Source organism: Podarcis melisellensis (assembly GCF_964234715.1).
Source record: "Podarcis melisellensis genome assembly, chromosome: 13".
In the NCBI taxonomy this organism is placed as follows: domain Eukaryota; kingdom Metazoa; phylum Chordata; class Lepidosauria; order Squamata; family Lacertidae; genus Podarcis; species Podarcis melisellensis.
The window spans coordinates 33,222,470-33,248,967 of record NC_138545.1 but is presented as its reverse complement, the minus strand read 5'-3'; the positions used below and the strand labels follow the sequence as shown (position 1 = coordinate 33,248,967).

General features: G+C 43.2%; 1 protein-coding gene across 1 annotated transcript in view; it reads right to left on the bottom strand.

The window, feature by feature from the left end:
* The window catches only part of TBX21 (T-box transcription factor 21), a 50,625-nt gene that overhangs the window by 1,417 nt on the left and 22,710 nt on the right, over nt 1-26,498 (bottom strand). The window contains exons 2-4 of the mRNA XM_081885622.1: nt 5,339-5,493; nt 1,117-1,238; nt 833-991 (exon numbers count right to left, since the gene is read on the bottom strand). Of these exons, the coding sequence (XP_081741748.1) occupies nt 833-991; nt 1,117-1,238; nt 5,339-5,493 (436 nt within the window). The remainder of the gene's footprint in view (nt 1-832; nt 992-1,116; nt 1,239-5,338; nt 5,494-26,498) is intronic.

The window sequence follows — 26,498 nt, the reverse complement described above, 5'->3', positions numbered from 1 at the left end:
CTCTACCTCCTTTATTCCTGCCACCAAATCCCATCATGATGGGATTTGGATACCGATGTAGTGAATGATGGGATGAATGAAAAACTTAAAATAAGCTGTTTTAGATAACACTACAAAGCTGTGGTTAAGTAAAAGAGAAAGGTAGATTTGGGTGGGGTTGGTGGGCAGCACACAAGCGTGAGGCTTGCTGTGGCTTGTTATCATCACACTAAACTATGGTTTGAACTCTCCCACTTCTTGTTTATGAAGTCACAAGCACCATAGCTTTAGTATGTTAAACATTTGGTGTCAGTCAACAGCATCACTGCCTACGGAGGTGGTAGAATCTGTCTTCTGTGAGCTTTTACGGGCTATCAGATTATGTGCAATAAACACACAAGTTGTTACTCTGTTGTTTAGGAGGACATCACCCCTCAATTAAGAAAAAATGTCTTTTTGCCAGGAACGTTTTGCCACAGGCAGAAAGTTATTTTCATCCTAGTTAGCAAGCCTACCGTGATAGGTTTATATGCCTACACAAATATCATAGGTATGTATTAACTAGTGCATTATAAAAACTTGTGGCAAGCAACACAGCTCCCCTTCCTCTACGCTCTCACACTCTCGCTTATGCTCAGAAGCACTCGAGTTTCAAATACTTTCGGCATGTTCTGAGGTTACACCGATGCTGAAATATGAAAAACCCGCACTCACAGATTCCAGGTGAATGCATACCTCAGTTCCCAAACCCTGCACAGACCAATATGACCCTATTTCCCAGACCCGACCCGACCCCTTCTATCTCATCTGTTATCCAAACGGTGAGCAGTCGCGACCGAGATTGCAAACTCACGTCAGCATTCTGGTACGCTGTAACGGCAATGAACTGAGTCTCGGGGAAGGTGAAGGTCTGGCTACAGATGGAAGGGTGTACTTTGTCCACCTCGCCGTCCTTTGCCTCAGTGACATGTAGACGGGGCTGGTACTTGTGCAAGGACTGTAGCACGATCATCTGCCGGACAAACAGGACAAGGCACAAGATCCATGAATAACATTTTGTCAGTATATTCCATGACATTAACTCTCCTGATTTTGTTTTGTTTGGAGGAGAAAACTGATTTAGGAAGCCACCATTACCTGTGTGACATTGTTGGACGCTCCTTTGTTATTGGTGAGCTTCAGCTTCCCGAAGGAAATCTCCTGCCGCATCCAGTGGGCTCCGGTGTTGGGAGAATCTGGGTGCATGTATGTGCGATTCCCTGCCAGAAAGAGGGCATTTCTAGTAAGTATCTCTCAGCCTTATTGCCTAGGTCCAGGTCAAAGCACAGACAGCCCTAGCGTTGGTCTACACAACAAACATTTAAACTGCTTCAAAATCACTCCAACTAGATTGTCCTACAAAGTGTCAGGAGCTTATCCTACACTTGAGTAGGACTCTGGCAGAGACACATGCCTTCTGGTCTTTCGTTCAGGAGCTTCAGAAGCTTTATTCTGCCCGAACATCACAGCGACCGATGCCAACAGACACACTTAGGGATTCACAGAGTTCGCAGCTTGCATGACAGAACCGCAGCAACTCAGCATTTTGGCTAATCTACTTTATTTACATATAAACACACACGGTGCACTGCAACATGGCTCCCTCTCTCTCTCTAGCATCAGACAGCAAGGAGAAAGAACAAAGGACAAGAGTCCCACTTCAAGGAACACAGTAACACAAGCATCCTGTCTCCGTCACTTCCCACTCTGTGGAGTCAAAACATATACTGTCATGTGAAAGACAACAATCCCATGACTGCAATCATGGAGCAGGAATTCTAACACAAAGAACCCTAAGGAATTGCTGAACTGTGGGGCTGCTGAGAGCTCTTCCTGAGCTCCAACAATCATGCCAAGGGTTTCTTGTTGGAAGTCGTGATAAATAAGCAGTGTTGAAAATTGTTTCAGAGCTTGGAGCATAGCACAGAGAAGCCAGGCCTGGTGTTAAGCACACTGGGGTGCACACACCTGGCTGAACTGACACATTGCCCACCTGGCGTAATAGGATGGGTGCCAGCTGACGGCTCAGCTCCTGTCCAATTATGGTACTGCAGGTGGGTAAGTCTATGATCGTGAAAGAGAGGCTGGCAGCTGCAGCAGTGCAGGCAGATGGGAGTGGGCACATAGCAGCAGCAGCAACTGGGGACAGTCATTGCTGCAGGTTTCATTCATGCCCCCCACCCCTGCATTATGGAGCCAGGCCCAATAGGAAGCAAATTGATGACCTTGTCCAAGATAAGATCACAACCGGGACTATCATTTCAGATTCCCGTTGCAGGTGGAAGAGGCAAGAATCACAGCGAACTTTAAATGAATGCCTGCTGTTGGACAGATGGAAGATTAAATATAAGTCACTGCGTAGAATTTAGAGGGGGGTCAGTGGGTGAATCTCTCAAATATAGAGCAAAACGTATGTATTGATCCTAGCAAACCAAGATGGTGTAAGGAGTGTACAACGTAAAAAGCGAAAGAAAAATATTTTTTGTGTACTTTGAAAGGGTTTAATGATTCACGTGGACCATAGCTGTCAACTTTTCCCTTTTTAAAAGGGAAATTCCCTTTTTCCGAATAGAATTCCTCGCAAGAAAAGGGAAAGGTTGAGAGCTATGACATGGACTGATCTGTAAAATAAATTTACTGAAAGTGAATTATAATATTTCATTTGGTTATTTGTTCACTCTGTGTGTTTGTGTGTTTCTTCTTAAACTTACATCCTGCCCCTTATGTACAGAGAACTTCAAGGACTGTTAACATTAAAAACCATTCAAACAATAAATGCTCAAGAAGCTGAATTAAAAATGGCAGAGTTAATACATCGCAGCAGGTTAAAACCATGTTCAGCTAATATTTAAAAAGCTCTGGGAAAACAAAAGAAGGCCTTTGCTTGGCACGCAAAGGACATGGGTATATAACATCAGGCAAATTTCCCTAGAGAGAGCATGTAGTTACATTCTTGAGCTTTCAAAAGAAAGGTGCCAGAATTCAAGGCATGTTCTCTGCTCTGGATGCTCAGCTCTTAATACTAAATGCATGGGGTGCAGACTAGTGGCTTAGGTAGTAGCAAAGTAAATGCACAACGTTATCAAAATGGTTCTGTGCAGGGCACTGTGCTTTAACAATGAAGCGATTCAGTTTCTTCTCTGGACCACCAGATGGGGCTGTAGCTCCTGAGAATGGGGAGGTGGGGGCGCTGCAGAGCAAACAGGGCAAAGGCAGCAGCTGCTAGACTAAAATAAAAAAAAGATGTACTGTGATTTCATTTCCAAAAGTATTTGGTTAGATTTAAATAAACTTTTTTTTTTTTAATTTAAAACTGTTGTGATGTCTTTGTTCAAAAGTTCTCTGCAAATGCTCTAAACTGCCCTGGGTATGTAAGACTTGAGGACTATAAAAGTTCAAGTAAATAAATTATCAATTAAATAAAAGGGAATCTACATTACGGGAAAATAAAAGTCTCACCACCCACCCACCGATCAGCAAATTCATGTGTAGGAGAAAAGGGGGGGGGGGTGGACTTCAGAACTTTCCCTTGCCAAATTCATTTAGGGTCTAATTGAAAACTGCCACCAAGAACGAAAGGCTGAATTTGGGCTCCCGGCGAAAAAGGTCTTAAATAACCCAGCTAGATTAGAACAATTTCCCATATTCAAAATTCTTCAAATATTCTCATGGTTAGAACTTTCATATACGACTTTTTGGAGGACAGTTGTTATGTTGAATTTGGCACAAGATTCACACGTGAAGTAGAAGTAAATGCAAGAAATCCCACAAGAATTTGCAGAGTGCTTTCCCCTCGCTTTGCTTGAGTCCTGCAAAACCTAGATGTTGCTTCTCTGTCTGGCTCATTTCCATGCAGCCTAGCAGGATAAGGCCCCAAGTAATTTAACTGTTGTTGTTGGGGGCAACATTTAGCGGGTATTTGTGTCATCACAGAATTGTAGAGTTGAAAGAGACCATGACGGGTAATTTATTCCATCCTCCTGCAATGCAGGAATCTTTTGCCCAACATGAGACTTGAACCCATAACTCTGAGATGAAGAGTGTCGTGCTCTGCCAACTGAGCTGCCGAGGTGGATTATTCTTGTATTTCTCCCAGTATGCCCCATGGAGAGCCTCAAGGTCCATAAATAGCAACACCCTAGTGGTCCCGGGCCCTAAGGAAGTCAGATTAGCTTCAACCAGAGCCAGGGCCTTTTCAACTCTGGCTCCGGCCTGGTGGAATGCTCTGCCTCACGAGACCAGGGCCCTGCAGGATCTGATTTCTTTCCGCAGGGCCTGTAAGACAGAGTTGTTCCGCCTGGCCTTTGGCTTGGAGCCAATTTGATTCCCTCTCCCTCTTTCTTTTTCCTTTCTCCTCCTGTGATGAGGCTGCATTTTAATATTTTGTTTCAATATTTTAATACTGTATTTAAATCTTGTTTTTAAGTTGCATTCATTCAACTTGTTTTTATTATTGCTTGTTAGCTGCCCTGAGCCCGGCCTTGGCTGGGGAGGGCGGGGTATAAATAAAAAATTATTATTATTATTTAGGCTAAATTGTTAGTGAAATGTTTAGCCTTAGTGTGTATTTGTTAATATGAGCTCTTCAATTGCCAATCTAATTTTTTAATGACTATTTAAATACCGTTATGTTTTGCAACGGTTGGTTTTCTTGAAATGGCGCTATATTTTAGAGCCAGTGTGACATAATGGTTAGAGCATTGTACCAGCACCTGGGAGAGCAGGGTTCGAATCCCCACTCAGACATGAAGCCCCTCGGGCCAGTCACTGCCTCTCAGCCTCACCTACCTCACAGGGTTGTTGTAAGGCTGAAATGGGGGGGGGAGGGAACCATATACATCACCTTGGAATATAAAGGTGGTATATAAATGTAAAAAGTGAATAAAATTTTATTTTTATTATGCAAACTTTCCTGATGTGAGCTACTTTCTGAGAATCGTTTACCATGGGAAAACATATATAAAGAAACTAGCCATGATGAAGGAATGAAGGGGGAACAAAGGAAATGTGTTCTGTAGCAATGTTTTTCCTCAGATGATGTTGGACTACAATTCCCATCGCCTCTCTCCCCTGACTGACCTGGCTGGGGATGATGGGAACTGTAGTCCAACAAACATAGGAAGACCTAAGTTGAAAGAACACTTGTGGTCACAAAACTGTGGCAGGATTTCAAGCACTGGGGAATTCAAAAGTTTGCTGCTGTTCTGTGACATTTTGGTTAGTCCTAATAAAGTCATGGCCCAACCGTGGATTTTGTAGATTCCCTACCCATGGGCTAATATGTCTAACTCTGCACTGGAAGATAATTCCTCCCTCATACCTGGCATATTTCCTTCTGCTTTGCCGCACTGCACCCATTTCCCGCCTTGGTATCGCCAATGGTGTTGATCCACTAACACAATGTCCACAAAGATGCTGTAATGGGCGACAGGGTCCAGTCCAGAGATGTTGAAGCTCAGAAATGGGAACATCCTCCTAAACAGTGTTGTGGAGGGAAGGGGAGAGAAAAAACACAACCATTTGTAAAACAGGAATAAAATAGCCCCACGTTGCTAGATTGGTTGTTTTGAGGTTAAGGCACAAGAAGTTTTCAAAATGAATGTACTAACATCAGTTGTTACGAGCCGCTGCCCTGAATTCAAACTGCAGTCCCTACGAAATTATTCAAACTGGAATAACCACATAAACACTGCCTCAGAGCAAAAAAAGTCTGTGAAACCCCAGCCTTCTGCCTCCAGACTGTGACCAGCCAGAAGCTCAAAGAGCACGATGGAGATAATAAACCAAAGATTGTAATCTTCAGCATCTCAGTCATATTGTACTTCTGAACATCAAACTTTCAATATGGTGGAGATAAACAAGAGATCAAACTTTCATCTAGCTGGGTGAATGGGCGCTGTTAGAGCTCTCTCTCTTGAATTTGTCTGAAAACCCTGTCTTAAAAAGCTTACCATCACGTCTAACTTTGAGACAATGAACTCCAACCTATTAATTTACATGAAGGGGAAAGAAAAAGCTACAAGTGTTTGGCTTGATTTCATGAGCTCTGGTATTCAGAACAAGAAGACTGGGCTTGCCCACACTTCCATGTGTCTCATGCCCAAAATCATAGAATCGTAGAGTTGGAACGGACCCCAAAGGTCCTCTAGTCCAACCCCCTGCAGAGTTTTCTGCTTCACCCACACTTTCTAGGCACAGTTTTCCCTGTGCCCCACTCGTTTCCCAGGGAAAAGCTGCTCTTTACTGCAAAATTGGAGCAAACGTCAATCCAGAGAAAACCTGAATTGTTGTTTGCTGCGATTGAGCACTAAAGAGCAGGTTTTGTTGGGGAGGGCACATGGAAGCAGTGGGACAAGAGGAATTGTGGGAAAGCCCTTACACCACTTAGACTGCAATCCCATACATACTTAACAAGAAACCATCCACATTCATCTCAGTGAGACTTACTCCTGAGTAGATATGCATGGGATTGCACTGTTATAACCTCTCCCATCATTTATCTAGGCTTGATAGTCTATGCAGGAGGAGGCAGAGGGCCTTACCTTCCAAACACAGAAAGGAAGAACTCCTTGGGAGGAAGAAAGGTGGATGTGGAGGAGGTAACTAAGGTTCACATTGACTTTAGGTTCAAAGCATAGTTTTCCCCAAAGAATCCAGGACACTGCAGTTTGCTAAGAGTGCTGGGAACTGTTGCTCTGTAAACTGCCATTCTCTAGGGAAGCCAGGACTGTTAAAAGTTTACAAATGCGATTTAAATGTATGGTGCGGACGTAACCTACGTTGCCTTGTTTGGATTCCATTGTTCCACCAGATAATTTGAGGGTGCGTATGGGACATCAAGATTATTTCTTTCCTCACAACAGCCCTGTGAGCAAGTGATCTCTGTGTGATAATTCAAGCAAATGGCAATACATTTTTTTTATCATCTGCTTCCTTGGAATCGTCTGGAGGGGGCCATAAAACCCCCCAGGAGTCTTTGTGGCTCAAAACTTAAGCAGGGAAGCGGAGCCTAAATGCTTATCCCACAGAGAACTGTTGTAGTAATAAGGGGGGGGGCAGCCTGGGCTCCAATGCTGTATGGGAGAAGCCTTTTGACTCCTTATCTCTTCCCACAGGAGATAATCTTGTCTGTATTCCAGCTGGCTTCATCAATTACTGCACCCAGCCCTAATAGTTCAGTGCTATGATCTACTTTCCAGCGGTCAATATATTTCCAGGACATTCCACACACACACACACACACACACTCTCCCAGCAGAACAGCTCCATCCAAATGACAGTCGCTCCATCTTTTCGTTCTTCAAGCTAAGCGGCTTGAAGTGACGGCGACAGATGCAAAAACAGCTCTGTTTCCTTCTTACCCCCCCTGACCTTTACCAAATCCACTTCCCTCTTGCCCCCCCGGCCCCCACCCAATCCCTCTACCTCACTCCCCTCCCCTCCACGAGCTTCCGGTTCAGAAATAGATGCAGCTTCTATTTTCAGAGAAAGCGAGAAGGGGACAGAAACAGAGAAAGACTTGGGACGGATGGCCAGAAAACGGGGGGGGGGGGCGGGGGGGCGGAGAGAGAAACACCCAAGAACTCATGGATGGCTGTGAGAAACTTATTCACACAGTATGTCTAAAACCTTTGAATATATGAGGTGGAAAATTCGAAGGATAATAGGGTGGCCATATTTCAAAAAATGAAAACCGGGACACCCAGAAAGATGCTAAGCTGTTTTTTTTTTTGGTGTGTTTTTTTTAAAGGAAACCACCAAAAGTTTCACCTTTGAAATCCAGGTAATGTTTGGGAAAATCCAGATATATGGCAGCTGTAATGACATTCCACCCCACTCCCTGCCATGTAATACACACAGATGTGCATGCAGTCCAAGCCGCAAAGAGTGTGAAGGCAGCCCTATATAGCTTTCAATGTTTGATGTCTCATTGTGTTTTTATATTCTGTTGGAAGTCGCCCAGAGTGGCTGGGGCAACCCAGTCAGATGGCCAGGGTAATAAATAATAGAAATAATTAATAATAATAATAATAATAATAATAATAATAATAATAATAATAGCTAAGAAGAAGGAAGAGCCCCAAACACAGCAATAGAAAGCACCTGGGCTTCTCCCAACTGGGAACTGTAGTTTGCTGAGGGTGCTGGGAATTGTAGCTCTCCGAGGGAGTAAACTACAAGTTCCCATGATTTTTTCAAGGGGGAGCAATGTGCTTTAAGTGTGCTCTACATTTATGGCGTGTACCTAACCCCCGTCTAAACAGTCCGCCACTCCCTAGAAGTTTATTGGGCTGATAGTTCTAGACTCATGGAAGTCAATGGACATGACTAACGTAGGCCCACTGGTTTCAATGGGTATATCCTTGAGTAGAACTTACTTGTATACAACCCAACTTTTCATTCCTAACACACTGATTGCAGACATTATATAACAGCCCCACTGAACTGGAGCTTCATTGCAATGGTTTGTGCCAGTGAATTGGATCAGGCTTATGCAAATCCCACCCTTTCGGGTGACTAAAATCTGCCCATGGGGGAAGGCGCCTCACTCTTTTCCAGCTTTATTTTAAAAAATACCACGGCAGTGTACCATAAAATCATTAACACATCATAAAGTTATAAAAGCGTGGAATACGGAACCAAGTCACCAACACCGTATCAAATTAATTATTTTTAAATGGGCAGTGAAACAAAAAACATCTATGGGGGGGGAGGAGAAAGGGAAGTGAAACTTGCCCTCAGCCTTCCCAAACTGTGGTGCATTTCTGTTTAAATGACACTCGCCCTTTATAAATTTTCACCTACACCTATATATTAGCATATGCAAATATGATGCAAATCTTGACCTCTATTTGGTTATTAAATAAAATGAATGCGCCGCTTATTGCGAGAAAACCTCTAAGCCGTTTACAAAAATATAAAACATTGAAATTGCCAGTTTTTTTTTTTAAAAAAAGTTGAAAAACTGGTATTTACAAATATTCAAAAGATTATTGACATCAACAGCAGCTAAAAGGAAATAAAACACGTGTAACTTCTACATATCGGGCTGGGCTTCCTGAAACAAAAAATGTTTTTAGCAGAATTTGCCGGATATCAGTATGTGCTTTCCCTCTAATTTGGGGGTTCAAATATGTCCCCCCCCCAAATCTAACCCTATCCATAAGTGAGGTTGGGATGGAAGGGAAGGAGAATACAAAATGTATTTTGCTGCTGATAAATTGGGGAGGGGGAGGGGGAGAGGAACTGGAGTGATGAAATATAAATGATGAGGAGGATTTTCCCTCCTGCTACAGCAAGAGGTTTTTTTTTTAAAAAAAAAGCTTAGATATATACAGTATACTAAAAATATGAAGCTTCATATATGACTAAAACATAAATTATTAGGAAAGTTTAGTCATAGATTTGCAGTCATCATGCTTAGGCACAAGAGCTTGGTTTGGAATATCCATGAATCATCTCTTAATGCCAAACCAAAACACCTTCCAGTCGCCTCTGTAAGCCCCCAAACCAGTCAGAAAATGGCAGACCATTTCTGGTATGTGTACATTTAATGTGGATCACTGAGTATGAGCTAAGGAAAAAATTAACAGCCAGGTTAATAGCCCCTCCAGCCACCCCCAATTCACCCACACACGAATAGAAATAGATTTTGCCATTTTAATAAGGTGGTGAGTGGCATTTTCCACTCTACCTTGCAGTCAACACCACATCGTAGGACCATCCTAGGTGGGCTCCATGAACAGAGGTGGGGGCAGTCTTGACTTGCCCCACATTCAGTACGGTACCCACAATCTTCCCCAAAATTAAATGAGTAGCAGTTTCGCCGTGATGCAAATTTCCCGATCCTACTCAATGCTTTAGCATTGAATTATCTCATGAGAAATTCCCTTGAAGAGGTGCTGCGCTAAGTCACACTTGAGTGTAAGTGGACAGAGTAGCTTGCCCTGGTTCCTATGCAAACAAGTAGCGGCTCAGTTAGGCCATTTTAGGAGTAGAAGTGAGAGCTGGACCATAAAGAAGGCTGATTGCCAAAGAATTTATGCTTTTGAAATATGGTGCTGGAGGAGACTCTTGAGAGTCCCATGGAATGCAAGAAGATCAAACCTATCCATTCTGAAGGAAATCAGCCTTGAGTGCTCACTGGAAGGACAGATCCTGAAGCTGAGGCTCCAATACTTTGGCCACCTCATGAGAAGACAAGACTCCCTGGAAAAGACCCTGATGGTGGGAAACATGGAGGGCACAAGGAGAAGGGGACGACAGAGGACGAGATGGTTGGACAGTGTTGTCGAAGTTACCAGCATGAGTTTGACCAGACTGTGGGAGGCAGTGGAAGACAGGAGTGCCTGGCGTGCTCTGGTCCATGGGGTCACGAAGAGTCGGACACGACTAAACAACAACAGAAGTAGATTTGGGGGTGGGGGAAAGAGATGCAGGGCTTAGGTAGCCCGGAGATCTGTGAAAATCAGTTGCCCCAGCATAGGTGAGTGGACATTTTCCCCACTATGACAAATCCACCACAAACCACAGGATCTTGTGACACCTTAAAGACAACCCCAATTTCTCTGAACATGTGGGAAAATAGTATCTTTGATATAGCAATGTCTGAGCATCTCACCACACACAGGAAGGCAAATAAAGGCACAACAAATAGAGACACCTTCCAAGAAACGTGGGCCCCTTTCTTTAGCTATGTTAATGACCAAAATCAAGACTTTCTTATATCAGCTGCCCAATATTCTCAGTGGAGGGGTCACGTTAAGTAATATGTTTGAATTTTGACTGTGTAAGTGCATGTCTAGAGACAACGGAAAAAACAAACACTGCTGGCTAAGGGTATAAAGGTCATTTTGTTTGTGTTTGCTTAAAAACCCATACAATTTTTTGACATTTGCTTGTGCGGACTAAAAGACCTAACAGACCGTTGTTGCCATTTTGTGAGTGGGATTCATTCACATACCAGTAGGTTCAGGTTCTGCAACAACAGTCAATTTGGTGCTCTAGCGCAACAAACCAGTATCAAAACCTGGACTTTTTGTAATAAGGAAAGTGAGGGGAACGTGCAGCAGAAACTATGGGATATTTGCTTAACCCAACATCACACAACCTCCCTGCAAACCAATCAGAATGAACACTCAATAAACTGGTCGTTTGGAAGCGCCCCAATATCCTGCAAGACTCTTCATTGTTCAAAATATACTTTCACCTGACAGTTCAGACTTTGCTCACTGCCTCAAGAAAATGCGCTCACATGCTACACAGCATTTATTACATTTTATTTAACACCCACGAGAAATAGAAATACTTGAAAGAAAAAAATCAGCATTCCTCCAAGGCTCCCTATTGTACAGATTCAATGGGTGCCTAATTTATAAAATCAAGTGTTTCTGCTCTGCCCAGGATACCCTTCTTCCTAATCCCAGATATGCAGATAGGCTTGATTCAACAAGGGCTCTGGGACAACCCGGAAACCTGTTTTCAGAGTCAGGGCTTAAGCCTGGTGTGCATGTAGCCATAACAAAGAAGTGTCCCTGAGCATGTGCATGACTCAATGGTTTACAGTGGTACCTCAGGTTACATACGCTTCAGGTTATATGCGCTTCAGGTTACAGACTCCGCTAACCCAGAAATAGTACCTCGGGTTAAGAACTTTGCTTCAGGATGAGAACAGAAATAGTGCTTTGGCAGCGCAGTGGCAGCAGGAGGCCCCACTGGCTAAAGTGGTGCTTCAGGTTAAGAACAGTTTCAGGTTAAGAACGGACCTCTGGAACGAATTAAATACATAACCAGAGGTAGAGGTACCACTGTACTTGGTAAATTACCATAAAGGCAAATGGCTATTTTAAACCAAAACCCAAACCACCAGGGCTGTAAACATCACACTTAAACAAATTTAAGTTTTAATTGCAGGCTGACATTCTCCCTCGCCCTGATTTTCTTGGGGGGGAGGGGGCGCTCTGATGATGGCAGACACGTCCCAAGGCATGTTATGAATGCACAGACACTTGCTTTAAGTCAGGGGTGTCCAAACTTTTTTTCAAAGAGGGCCAGATTTGATGACGTGAACATGCATGAGGGCCGACCAAAGTTGTTGGCCTTCTTTTAGGATTTTACACCAGGAAATAAACTGCCGCAGGGGCAGGATTAAACTGACCAGCGGGCCGGATTAGGCCCCTGGGCCAGACTTTAAACAAGCAGGTCTGGATTCACTCAGTGCCCCTGGGTTGGAGGCCACCTTTGAACCCCCATGGCATTTTATTCCACAGGAGAAAGAAGGCATATGTCATAAATGGAATAAGTAAAACTCTTAGGAAACTGTTGGCTGCCTGTAGGAAGCAAGCCTCACAGAGGAGCAGTGTTTCTTCTTGAATGAACTCTGATACAAAAAAAAAGAAATCAACAGTGTCCCTTGAGTTCATTGGGATTAACCTCCCCAACATAGGTAAATGATGGTGATCATTATCAGTGTTTTAGGGGGTACTCAAGGGTACACAGTACCACCACCTCTTTTTAAAAATAAATTTTATTTTCACATTTTACAGAACGTAAGAAATATTATTTCATACATTTAATGTGGATATTGACATCCCTCCCCCTCCCTTTCTCTGGTTACATAAATTGCCTCTTCTTTTTTCTGCATCTCCACCACCTAATCCTAATTAATCACTTATACTCAAAATTTTAACATCACAATATGCACACGTTTATGTTAATCCTGCCAATGTTTTAAATTGTTTACAATAATTCTTTAAGTATAAATGATCTCTGCTTTTTATTAAAAATTCTCTCTTCTTGATTTCTTAATGTTTTTGTTGTTGTTAAAAAGGATGGCACTCACTGCAACAACTTCATGGTGAGTACCGGCACCTATTTTTCTAGGGGGAAAGCACTGATTATGATGGTTCTTATTTTTGTACACCGCCCATCTGACTGGGTTACCCCATCTGGGCTACTTCCAAAAGAATATATAAAACCTAATAAAACATTAAACATTAAAAACTTCCCTTTGCGGCGCTGCCTTCAGATATCTTCTAAAAATACCATCAAACTGACATCAGTTGGGACCTGCTATTATTATTATTATTATTATTATTATTATTATTATTATTATTATTATTATTATTCCCAATGGAAAAAACAGTGCTATTTGAAGCTTGCCTGTTCTTCTTTCCAAAAGAACACACCCAGAACAAACTTAGTTGGTCTCTAAGGTAAGGTAAAGGTAAAGGTACCCCTGCCCGTACGGGCCAGTCTTGACAGACTCTGGGGTTGTGCGCCCATCTCACTTAAGAGGCCAGGGGCCAGCGCTGTCCGAAGACACTTCCGGGTCACGTGGCCAGCGTGACATCGCTGCTCTGGCGAGCCAGAGCCGCACACGGAAACGCCGTTTACCTTCCCGCTGGTAAGCGGTCCCTATTTATCTACTTGCACCCGGAGGTGCTTTCGAACTGCTACTGGACAATTTACAGTACTTCATCTCCAAAATAAGTCCCTTTTAAAACACACATCTCCCCCAAAACTGATCATAAACATTCCCACTACAATTCCAATCACCATATAACACGATGGGGAGATTTTATCAATTTTTGCATTCGGAATCGAACACAGAATCCACGTCAGCTACTCCTGAAGGTTGCACGTTTGAAATGGAAAAGGGGTAAAACTTCTAAAGAGCAAACTAATTTCATGGGATCAGAAGCTTCCTTCTTGCCAGCTGATGCACAATCAACTCTCCTTTCCCTCCTCCCTTGCAGACACAAACACACACCTGCCCCCCCCCCCAATCTGGGAGCATCTCTATGCAAAAAGAAGTAATCCATTCTTCAATGGCCTCCCCAGGGAAGGCTAGGTCAATATTTTAATACTATTAAACAGTACATTTAAATCCCAAGAGGAAACAGCCCATCCCGGAGGCAGGATTGCAGGTCCTGCTGAGCCGCAGAAAGGAAGAGTAAGTCTTACTGTTCCTGGTTTACCATTTTCTGACCAGTTCCCTCAGCCTGACACACAAACGCTGTGTGCCTGGCCCATTAAACCCCATTCAAAAGTCACAGGAACGTACTAATATGCTACTGAGATCAAGAAAAACGCAAGAGGCCACCTGAAGAAGAATATAAAATTATATCTGAGTATACGCAGCATTCGTTTTCAGTGTTGAAACATATCACTAAGGTCTGAGACGCTCACAGCAACCAGAGAGGGGGTAGATGCAGGGAGCTTGCTTTGCTATTAGGAAATAAAGCCTAAAGAAAAGTTTGTTTTTCTGCCTCTTCCCTTCCAACCTATGTTCCTTTTGTGATATGTCTCTTTGACTGCAAGCCCTGAGGGCAGGGACTGTCTTGATATCAGCTATTGTGAGCTGTTCTGAGAACTTTTTATCCAGCCAAAGAGCAGGGTAAACAACAAATACTTTAAATAAATAAATCCAGAGATTTGGGTTCGAGGTCAGGTTTGAGTTCCAGCACCTTTAAAACAAAACAAAAAACAAAAACCCACAGGTTTTTTTTTCTCTTGTCCCCACCTACTCCAGTGATAGGATTACCCCCATCATGTAGGAGTTCTGAAGTTCTGTAATTAGAGATGCTGAGGTCCAACCCAGCTAGGTGAAATCACAGTCAGAAATTTTGCACATCTAAAAAATACATTGAGTGAGGACCCTCATCAGTCAAGTGAGTCAGCAGAAAGGTTTAAAAATAGAAAAGTCTAAGAGGTTTCAATTATAAATATTTAAGTGATTTGTTTTAATAAAAAGATTTTAAGGATCACAAATAAAGGTAAAGGATCCCTGGGCGATTAAGTCCAGCCAAAGGAGACTATAGCTTTGTGGCGCTCATCTCGCTTTCAGGCCAAGGGAGCCAGCGTTTGTCCACAGACAGCTTTCCGGGTCACTGGCCAGCATGACTAAACCGCTTCTGGCGCAACGAAACACCGTGACGGAAACCAGAGCGCACGGAAACGCCATTTGCCTTCCTGCCGCAGTGGTACTTATTTATCTACTTGCACTGGTGTGCTCTCGAACTGCTAGGTTGGCAGCAGCTGGGACAGAGCAACGGGAGATCACCCCATTGCACGGATTCGAACCGCCGACCTTCTGATCGGCAAGCTCAAGAAGAGGCTCAGTGGTTTAGACCACAGCGTCACCCGCATCCCCAGATCACAAACACCTTGTCAACAGCTAGGCTTGAAGGCAAGGACAAGAGCAACACATGCCATGTTTTCTGCCAATCTTGGAAGTCACATCCCGGATGCCCTTTTATCTAATTCCAGAGGTGTGTGGGTTGCTTGTGGTCCTGCAGCGGAGAGGAAAAAGGATTCTGCACTTGCTCAGAGGCATCTCATATTTTTTCTGATGGAGAAAAGCCCTGACATCTAAAGCAAGTTCCATGGTAGAACCGTAGTCCAAATTATAGCTTTGTGGCAGGGACCATTTTGACCTTGCAGATTAAAAAGGGACAAGGAGCATTGAGGACCACTCATGGGTTTATATCTAAACAGGGCGTTGCTTCTGTTCAGAATGTCTGCCTCCATATTGCATGCCCTTGAATTTATGGAAGAAGCCTGTTTTTGGCCCTCAAAATCTGGTGCGCTGTGCCATCAAATCGGCACCAGCAGGAATTCCAGTAATGAAGGGGGCAGAGAGAAAAGAGATATATAATCGTCATCCTGGTTTTATCCTTAAGAGACTGACAACTGGAAGGTGTGGGGGTGGAAAAGGAATTAATACATGGCCAAGAATCACGTATTCTCTAACTGCTGAGTCATATTTTCCACGGATCTTGCATGGGTCAGAGGACAACTGCTTAGCCAGTCTCCCAAAAGCAGGAAAATTTTCTGTAAGGCTGCATTTTTCACAAGTGGAGTCATTATCCATGCACCCCCTCTTCCTATGGTCTCCGAAGGGTAAGGATGCTAAGTCAAAGCCTTTTGGCTTTAGCCCAGAACACTCAGCCTCTCCCTCCCAATGTACAGAAAAGTGGCTAGGGCAGAATTAACATGTTGAGACAGTGACAGTCATAGATGGACAACCAGCTGCAATAATAATAATAATAATAATAACGGTCTAGTTTACCAGGCGGTGGTGAGGTGAAAACTGCACAAATAAAGACATGTTTATTACCACTTTATTAGTAATACAGTACTAAAGTTATTAATAATACTGTTTTGGCCATGTCAGATTTTACAAGACAAAAGGCCTTCAGGACACATCAAGGGTTATATAGAAAATAAATGGATTGTGTATTTACAGGTTGCAAAACGCTGTGTTTTCAAAGAGGAGAATGGAAAACAGACGGCTGCTGTGGTTTGTAATTTTGGTATCACCTCTTTGACAAGGTTTTTGTTTCGCAATATGACAGGTCAAAACTATATATATGAAACTTACACCTGACCTAACCCTAGTTCTTCTCTTTTGTTTCCAAGAGTTTTAATTACTTGGTGATGAGTGATTTGTTGATGAGACTTAGTGATAGGAGCTGGGCTATTCATGTGATTACTCAGTGAGCAGAAAAAGCACTCTCTGCATGGTCAGAGGCACACTCCTATTCCTTCATATTGAGACTGATTAAGTCCTGTTGGGGGGGGTCAATATATCTCTGACATTTTGAGACCCTATTTCCCCCATCCCAGGTCATACCAAACAGAATGGCAGAGGGGAAAATATCGAGATGGGGTGCTTGTCCTTTCCAAAATGGCAAATCATATCTATAAACGTTCTCTGTTCCACCTACTAAAAATAATGTTGCCTCTGAAAAACGTACTAAACAATTAAGAGTGAAGAGAAATATTAATTAGGAATATGACTTCGAAGCCCGCTGGTTTGGATTCATCACCTAAGAGGAAGGATCTTACAGCCAGGAACTCACAGCTCATTATGAATAGACCTCCTGGGTTTTAAGTTACACATTTAAAGTGGAACTGGTGTTAAAGAGACAAAACTCCCTTGGTCTTCTGGGGGACATCCAACTAGAATGAAGATTCACTTGCCAATCATTCCATAGTTATGAAGCAAAACTGACAATAACTGCAAGAATGCACCTCACGTTTATAGCTGGGTCCCCCCCCCCCGAATGTAAACATTATAAAATGACAATAATAAAATGAAAAATAATAATGTTATCTCCCACCCCACCTCTAGTGACCTGACAGAAGAATAGTACATCTGTATCACATAGTACTGGTCTGACTGGGGAAGATGACCTGCCCTCAGAGTGTTTTCCCTGTACCTTGGTTCTCGAATTTAATCCGTTCCGGAAGTCCGTTTGACTCCCAAAATGGTTCGAGTACCAAGGCATGGCTTCTGATTGGCTGCAGGAGCTTCCTGCAGCCAATGAGAAGCTGCGCCAGACGTCCGGCTTCTGAAAAACATTTAGAAACTGGAACAATCACTTCTGGTTTTCGATCGTTCGGGAGACAAAACGTTTGAGTTTAAAGGCGTTCGACTTCCGAGGCTCCACTGTAATACATCAGTAATTGTTTAGAGACTGTTTCAAAACTGTAAGGTCGCTTCCAGATGACCTATTTATTGAGCATTCAATCCTGATTTGTTTGCAGGGAGGTTAGATGGTGTTGCCTATTTAATGAGCATTCATTCTGATTTGTTTGTGGAGAAGTTAGATGATGTTGGGTCAAGGCAAGTGTTATTTCATGCTTTTCAGGAAATTTCCCACCTCAATTTACTGGTCACAAAAAAAAGTCCGTTCATTTGGGGAAGCAGCTTAGTTGTGCAAGACCTCCCAATCAACTATAGTTGTGCAGCCTGAATTTGCCAGAAGGTGACAGAATCCCACCCGAAAATAAGAAGCAGAATGGGAAGTGTCCTAAATTTCCAGCTGATTTGCAAAATGGAAATAACGAAAGGGAAGGGAAGAGAAACGTAAATTGTTAGCTGATGTATCTGAAACCTTTATTTCCTCCTCCCTTTTGGACTTTGAGGGTTCTGTTGTTGTTGTTTTTATTATTATGTAAGTACGTATTGTAATAGCTCTATCAATACTCCTGCTGCTTAACAAATGAATAAATGAGCAGAAGAAAAGGACTGGCACAAAGCTTTCTAACTAACCAATTCAGTCTGGTCAGCTCAGAAGGACCTCAAAGGAGCTGCATCAGACAGGAAGGATGCATATATAAAAAAAGAACAGGAGGTTGCCAGCATACGAACGGAAATGTATGTTGTCTTCTCAAGTTTCCCAAACCATCACTGAGCTATCAGGGATGTTTTAAATGTAACCACAGCCCGGGTAAGAATGCGGAAAAAAATTAGCGCAAGCTTCTGAGAGTCACATGCTTCTGTATCCACCAATAAAGGAATGCTTATCTTATCAATCATCTGTCTTTTTGAAAAGAATCTGGTTAAATCTGCAAACTACAAAGGACTTGGTATAGACACCTTGTTTGGATATTCAAAGCAATGTGATAAAACTTAACAGTTCAGTTGTACACAAAAACTACCACTCACTGACAAAAGGAAAGGGCATCCTTAATATTTTCTTTTTCTTTTTTAAGTCCCTTTTGTGATCATACAGCAATTTGGACCTTGTTTAAAAAAATGGGGATTGTGTTGCTTAGATTTATCACTGGTTATTTTTAGTTGATTAAAAGGCTGCAGTCCTACATTCTTACTAGGTTGCAAGTCCCACTAAAACTGAACAGGACTTAGTTCAGAGTAGACATACATAGGCCTGCGCTGTAAAAACAGGTTCTTAAAATTATTATCCTGACCAATTAAGCAATTAAATTTATAAGTGGTTAAATGTGGGGATCATCTGTATCATAACTATTTTTGGTAAAAAGTTTTTATACGCAGAATTGTGTTTAAATGTTTGTATAGTTTTTATACATTTAATTATTTTATTTATCAGACTGTTTTTAATTGCTACTGCCCTTGGTTTATGGTTGTAACAATTTTATAACTGGATACTGGTTTAATGTGTGTTTTACTTTTGTAAACCACTTTGTGATTTATTTATTTTTTTAAAAAATGTAAGCAGTATAAAAATAGTATCAGAATAAAATAAAATCAACAGATATTTTATTATTGTAAACCTGCCCTTGGTATCTTGTGGTGAAGGGCAGATAAGCTATCTAATACAACAATGAATGAATGAATGAATGCTGCAGTTGATCTGATTTCCAATCCCAGGTGGGAATCTGTGGTCATCTGCCAGGATCTCAGCACCTAGCAGGCCTCTCTGCTGATGCCTGCCCTGGCCCTCTGAATATCGTTGATCAGCTGGCTCTGGCTGGCATCTTAATTTTCTACAATGCCCCGGACATAGCATCCTTCTAGGGAGCTACAGAAAATGTCAGTTTGATACAGCCACTCATCTGCCAGGTAAGTCCAAAGGCATCCTGGGACTGAGGGGGTGGCTCACTTTGCTCAAGACCCCATCGAACCTGGCGACAGCCTTGGCTGGGGTGGGTGAGCAATGGGGGCCAAGACTTAGAAAAAGAGGAAACTGAGATGCTTGCCATCTATGTTTTGTTTTGTTTTTTTGAAGACATAACCTGAACTGACCTCTCCTGGTTTGTTTACTAAATTATGTAAAAGAGCAGCTCTCAGATAGGCAACAGGAAATAGGTTTGGTACTATTAGTAGCAGTTAGAGTCAGGTGTTGGGACGCAGGTGTTGGACAACAGCCAAACTGAGATGTCAAGTGGGAAATCTGCCATTGGTTCAAAGCATCTGCAATTGCTCTCAATTTTGCTTTGCAGGGGCGAGAGGTGGCTGTTTAACCTTTTCCCCATCCCATTTCCCTGACTTAGATTCCCCGCCCCAACATAGCTGCTGTTAGCCATGGAAAGTTCCCATGGGGGGTGGGGGGAATTTAAGTCAGGAAAACAAAGCAGAGGGGAAGGGTTAAACTTGTGCCGTTACCCCCCATTGCAGCCGCACCTTACCCCAATCCAGTATCCAGTCTGATTTGACCCTCAGGGACTCACATGGAGCAAGAACTATTGGACAAGTTTTGGGAAGTTATCTCTACGGCGGATGTTCAAGGCAAAATAAGAGAATGTTTGATGGTTTTGAAGCAAAGGTCCACATGTCAAAAATCCATCCTTAAGGGACACTTTAATAGTTTAAGTAATAAAAGGAAATCTTTGAATACATTTCTTTTAGAAAGGAAATACAAGTGGCAGGGGCCACAGCTCACTGGTAAAACTCAAGCTTTGCCTGTGAAGGCCCCAAATTCCATCCCTGGGACATCTGGTTTGAAAGATTAGCAAGAGCTGTGAAAAATTCAGCTTGAGATCCAGTCAGTCCACAGTGGCATCATAGGCAAAGTTACTTCCACTTTCACATAAACCATGGTTTGCATCCAAACCAGCATATAGTGAGTGACATGCACTTTGCTGCCGAACCAGGATTTAGCCCAATTCAGTTTATTGGCCCAAGCAAAGTGTGAAACGGAATATCAAACTTATAAAGCGAAAACAAACCAGGTAGTAAACAAATACAAACTAGCGAGACTGACACAAACAAAGAACACTCCCATCTAAATGACACTCAGCAACTAATATCCACTATTACACATCTATAACATGTGGCTTTGCAGCCGCTAGCAGTTCAAAACTGGTTTGCAATCCTGGTTTGGCGGGCAAGTGCCAACCTTAGTTTGCTGGGCTTGGATGGAATAGCATAACTATGGTTTCCATAAAAGAGAAAACCATTGATTGAAAGAGTGAGAAGAGCAGGGAGCATGAAAAAACAAGGTTCACTCTTGGAACACTGAACCATACTTACCTTACTAACAGTGACCATTCAGCAACAACAACAAAAGGTAGTTGATAAACACAGAATCTTGGAGAGAGAGGTGGGGAAATTTGTCAGGACATCTTTGTCCCTTCCACCCAGTTCTGAACTTCCCTACTCCTGGATTGTAATTCCTGAACACCGTATCTGATGCATTGTTACTTGCCTGAATTATAATCTCTCTCTTACTTCCAAGTAAAAGCCTCTGTCTGCATGTGTTGGGTGGGAGCCGGGACACATGCAAGGATTGCGGTGGGGAGCGGGTGGGGGGAAATCAAGTTTTATAGACTGAACTTTTCACAGAAGGGGAGCCAAAACCCATCCCCTCTCCTCATCGCCGCACCACAGCAAAACAACAAAAAGAACTAAACGGGGCGTGTGGTGGGCTGCTGACTTCCTGAGCCAACATTGCCAGGGGAACGTGATACGAGCCGCAATAACCACTCAGAGCCGACAAGCTTCTCAACTCCAGTACCTCCAATCCCACCTTCGCCCCTGTTGCAAACGCAGAACTTTGCAGGTGTTGTTACATCTAGTCACTTCTACTGTAGAGCATGTTCTCTGTACTTTAACCTTGCCTAACAATGCCACTCAACTGGTTCCTGGCATGCTCATCTTGCAGACAAAGGAACTGAGGGTGACAGACTACCTTTGCCCATGGATATACACAGGCCCTAAGTCACAACTGTGGTCTCTAGACCAGGGGTTTTCAACCAGGGTGCCATGGCAGTGGCTGCCCAGAGGACTCCCAAGGAGAGGGGAGAGGAGGCTGAGGGAACCCTTCACAAGGGGAAGTGTTCAAAAAAGGGTGAGAGGCTGCCAGCTTTGCAGGCGAGGGGTGACATAACTGGGCTCCTGAGCCCCACAGGAGTGCCACAGAAAGAATGTAGTTGATCAAGGGAGCCGCGGACTCAAAAACATCGAAAACCTCTGCTCTAGACCAAGCTCCTACCACAAATGAAGCAGATTTGCCATAAAGCCAGCGTCCTGTAACAAAGTACTTTGTCACATTTTTCTATCCCATCCACACAGATGCGGTGTTAAATGTACACTGCCACATCACATCAAAGGCAGGAATATTTACATGTTTATTATATCTGCATTAAAAGTATCCATTTCACAGGCCTTTCTGTGGAAGCTCATTGCCCAATATACGCCCACTTGTCCCACTTTTGAGGCATGTTGCTAGCTGTTCCATTGGTTAAATCTGAAAATCACAATATTTCATCTTTGGGGGGGAAATCTTTAATTAAAATGCATCCATTGATTTAGACAGCCCCCACCCCACAAATCCTAAGCTAAGGCTTAGTTATTAATCTATAGGCACAAGAACCTCAGGCCTGGGTGCTAAATGTGGCCTTCTGGACCTCTCAGCCTGGGCCCTCAGGCCAGACCTTTCATTGTCCCTGCTCTGTGACCTCCCTCGAGTGCTTTTGCCTGGTTGGAACAACTCTGAACTGCAATCGTGTCTCTTACTTTCCTGAATGAAGGATGGAGAGATGCGCCAATAGCCAACAGGAATGTGCCGAAAAGCTTCAAGGTGTGAGGAGGTCCTAGGCATACTCTCTGGTGGGTTCCTTCCAATGTTGGTGGGGCCCTTGTCATGTTACCTAGCAGCAACAGAAGGTGGCTGTGAGCCTGTATTTCAAATTCCCCACAATCTCCCTCACATAGCATCATTCTGGGGCATTGTGGGAAATCTTAGACAAAGGTTCACTAACCTACCGTAGCTGCACAGCACAGGGACCCCAGGGAGATGTGCGCAGAAACCTTTGACGTTTGATGGGGTGAACATGGCCTAGAGTACAATGGGAAGGGTCAAATCCAATCTTCTGCCCATGTCTGCTCTTGTCCCACCCATGTGGTCTGTCTGTGGTGCCGTCCACTAGCGGCATGCGATCTCCCACTCCCCAGAATGTTGCTCATGGTGGTACTTGTGCTGAAAGAAAGTTCAAAAGAGGCAAAGTTTTGTCTGAATAAAACTCCCTTAGCACAACACACAGAGAGGCCTTTGGAGAGTCTCTCGATACGAGAAACTTCTGAAGTTGATTGGCAGCCACCTAGAAAACCTCTCTCTCTGGTCCCAATGTGGGACATAGTTTCTTTAGCTGTATGTGCAAACACTCCCAGACTGCTTTTTACAAAACTGAAATAGTCAAGGAAACTATGGAACTGTATCATCTTCATGTGGTTTGGCCCTATGTCCAGGCGTTTGGACACTGCTGGGTCTTCTCAAGCCCCCAAGAATGGAGTTATCTGTCCATTTCAGCGTTTCTCATTTTGCTAATTTAAAATTCAATTATTCACATTTCCACAAAAGTATGCAGGGGGTTTTTTAATAAAAAGAAAATCCTCATGAACACTTATCATTCTAGTTCAAATTTCTCCTAAGCGACTTGTTTTTATATGCAGTTTTGATCAATATACACATTTTTGGAAAGCGTTTCCCCAATGTATTTATGCATGTGTTAAGTTTCGTTGACAGTAAAAGGTAAAGGGACCCCTGACCATTAGGTCCAGTCATGGCCGACTCTGGGGTTGCTGCGCTCATCTCGCTTTATTGGCAAAGGGAGCTGGCGTACAGGTCATGTGGCCAGCATGACTAAGCCACTTCTGGCGAACCAGAGCAGCTCACGGAAACGCCGTTTATCTTCCCGCTGGAGCAGTACCTATGTATCTACTTGCACTCTGACATGCTTTCGAACTGCTAGGTGGGCAGAAGCAGGGGCCGAGCAACGGGAGCTCACCCCATCGTGGGGATTCGAACCGCCGACCTTCTGATCAGCAAGTCCTAGGCTCTGTGGTGTAACCCACAGTGCCACCCGCGTCCCTATGTTTCGCTGATACACTGTGCCTAATGCATGCATTTTGTACACATTGTTTGGTTGGAGAATTGTATTGAGAATTCACAGTAGTGTGCCTTTCACAGGCGAGCCGTGTTCATGTGTTGGTTCGAGAAGTGCGAATTAGATAATTTCTCATTGCAATGCAAACAAAATTAATCTTTCTCATAACCCTACACCCCCTAATCTGAAACCGTACTGCCTGCGAATATTTTTTACCTGTCTACGATAAAACGAAGAGGGGAGAGTGGTGTTTTAGAATTTAACTCTCAACGCTAACCTTCTGTTCTTGAGTTTTATGCCACAAAAACCTCAAATGTTTGGCAGAACTGAAGGCACAAACTTCGCGGCAACAAATCAAACACTGTATTATCAACAAAGGGGTAAAACCATTTCTTCAAACACTTCATTCAAACTCCCCACCTGCACCTCCAGAGATTTTACATATGCAAGTACACACACACACACACACCGCTAGCAGTAGACTTGGGAAGAGAGCTATCCTCTCCACAACACAGCCTCATATAAGTTTAACAATTATTTGATTCAATCTGCATACATTTCAATACAAATAAAGACAATGTTTCTGAAGAAAAACCAATACAGTGGTACCTTGGTTCTCAAACTTAATCCATTCCGGAAGTCCGTTCCAAAACCAAAGCGTTCCAAAACCAAGGTGCGCTTTCCCATAGAAAGTAATGCAAAACAGATTAATCTGTTCCAGACTTTTAAAAACAATCCCTAAAACTGCAATTGAATTTTACTATCTAACAAGACTATTGATCCATAAATTGAAAGCAATAAACAATGTACTGCAGTCACACAATCAATCATTCAGTAGCTAAACTGGGTTCCACAGTCACAAAAACAAAACAAAAAAGAGCCACAAAAACAACAACAAAAACGCAAAACAAATAGCAAAAACAGGCACACCTCAGCGTAACACTCGAAAAGGATATGTGGCACTCAAATCAGAAGCGTAACACTCAAAATGGATCACATTCGGCTTCCAAAAAAGTTCACAAATCGGAGCACTTACTTCCGGGTTTACGGAGTTTGGGTTCCAAGTTGTTTGAGTACCAAGGCGTTTGAGAACCAAGGTACCACTGTAACTTTCTTATTTTTTAACTGCCTTCTGTGAGGCCAAGTAGAGATTTGAACCTGTGTCCCGAGTCCCCTGCCCTGCCCCCCAAACCTGTCCTAGTCTGCCATACTAACCACTACACTGTGCTGACTGATGCTCTAAGAGCTGATGTTTTTAAAAAAGGTTAGGTATATTTGTTCGCTCCCTGAACAATGGGCCATCATCCTGCCATTGCTACTACAGATGTGCACAATGACATTGCCTCCAAATTGTCAAGTCAAGTCATGGTTCAGGAATGGGAACAGGCTTCCTGGGCAACAGAGCTGCTTCTGGGATGCTCCTGCATCTTATCATTTGAAACATGGATTACATTTGGTGCCTTCTTGGGCACATGCCCTTGTCCAGGCATAGGCAACCTTTGGCCCTCCAGATGTTTTGGACCACAATTCCCATCATTCTTGACCACTGGTCCTGTTAGCTAGGGATCACAGGAGTTGTAAGCCAAAACATCTGGAGGGCCGAAGGTTGCCTATGCCTGCTCTAGTATTTATCCGCTATCAAATTCCCCAATTATTGCACATCCTCTGTAAGATACAAATGGAACTGAAAGGTGCTTTCAACACTTTGGGGAATATGGTGGGTGCATTTTGCTATGTTCTGTCCACACGGAATGGACCTGAGATAGCCTGTGGGAAGAAGGGACAAAATGTCTACATGTGCCATTTTTAAAAGCAACTTTTTTGTTTCCCAAACAGTTTTTTAAGATCAGTTTTTAAATCTGCATTATAAAGCTTTTTTTATCTAGGTGCTACTGCACAATTTCTTTAACAATTTTTAATGGCAATATTAAAAAAAAGTGTTTTACCACTAATTAACAGATGGGGGAAATAAACACAACGCAAAAATGGTGCCAACAATAGGCAGGGATGGTTCCCCGTCCCCCTAACTTAATGTTGAACTTTGTGCTAAAATGCTTTTGAAGTTTTAAGTGCTGTTGTGCAAGCTTTTTAAGAGAGAGAGGTGTGTTGTGTATAAAGGTGTGTAACAGCAAATTTTAAAAAGATCAGTGGGGGACAAAATCATGCTAATAAATAGGTTTTGACAGGAAAGTTGCTGAGGAAGTTTTGCCAGAGTGTAGATGCATATAGACTCTTATCACTGCACATGTCAATGCTATGTCTTTGTGCCTTAAAAAAGACAGAAGAACGATTCTAAGGTGGTGGAGAATGCACTAGGTTTTGTTCTTTCTCATATAATTATTTTTGGAACTTCTGCAAAAATATTAAAAGGAGCATGGGGAAACAGTAGTGTGTAGATGCCCCACTTGAAGGTTGTGGATGAAGTGTGGCTCCTCTACAGTGAAAAGGTAAAAAGGAAAGGATCCCTGGACAGTTAAGTTCAGTCAAAGGTGACTATAGGGTTGCAGTGGTCATCTTGCTTTCAGGCTGAGGGAGCCGGCATTTGTCCCCAGACAGCTTTGACTAAACCGTTTCTGGTACAACGGAAAACCTTGATGGAAACCAGAGTGCACGGAAATGCCATTTACCTTCCTGCCACAGCGGTACCTACTTATCTACTTGTACTAGTGTGCTTTCGAACTGCTAGGTTGGCAGGAGCTGGGACAGAGCAACGGGAGCTCACCCCATCACAGGGATTCAAACCGCCATCTTTCCGATCAGGAAACCCAAGAGGCTCAGTGGTTTAGACCACAGCGCCACCCGCGTCCCTCTCCAGTGAACACCCAGTGTGAAAACACCCTCTCCCTAATTGAGCTGAACACAGATTATTATTCTTCTCCTGT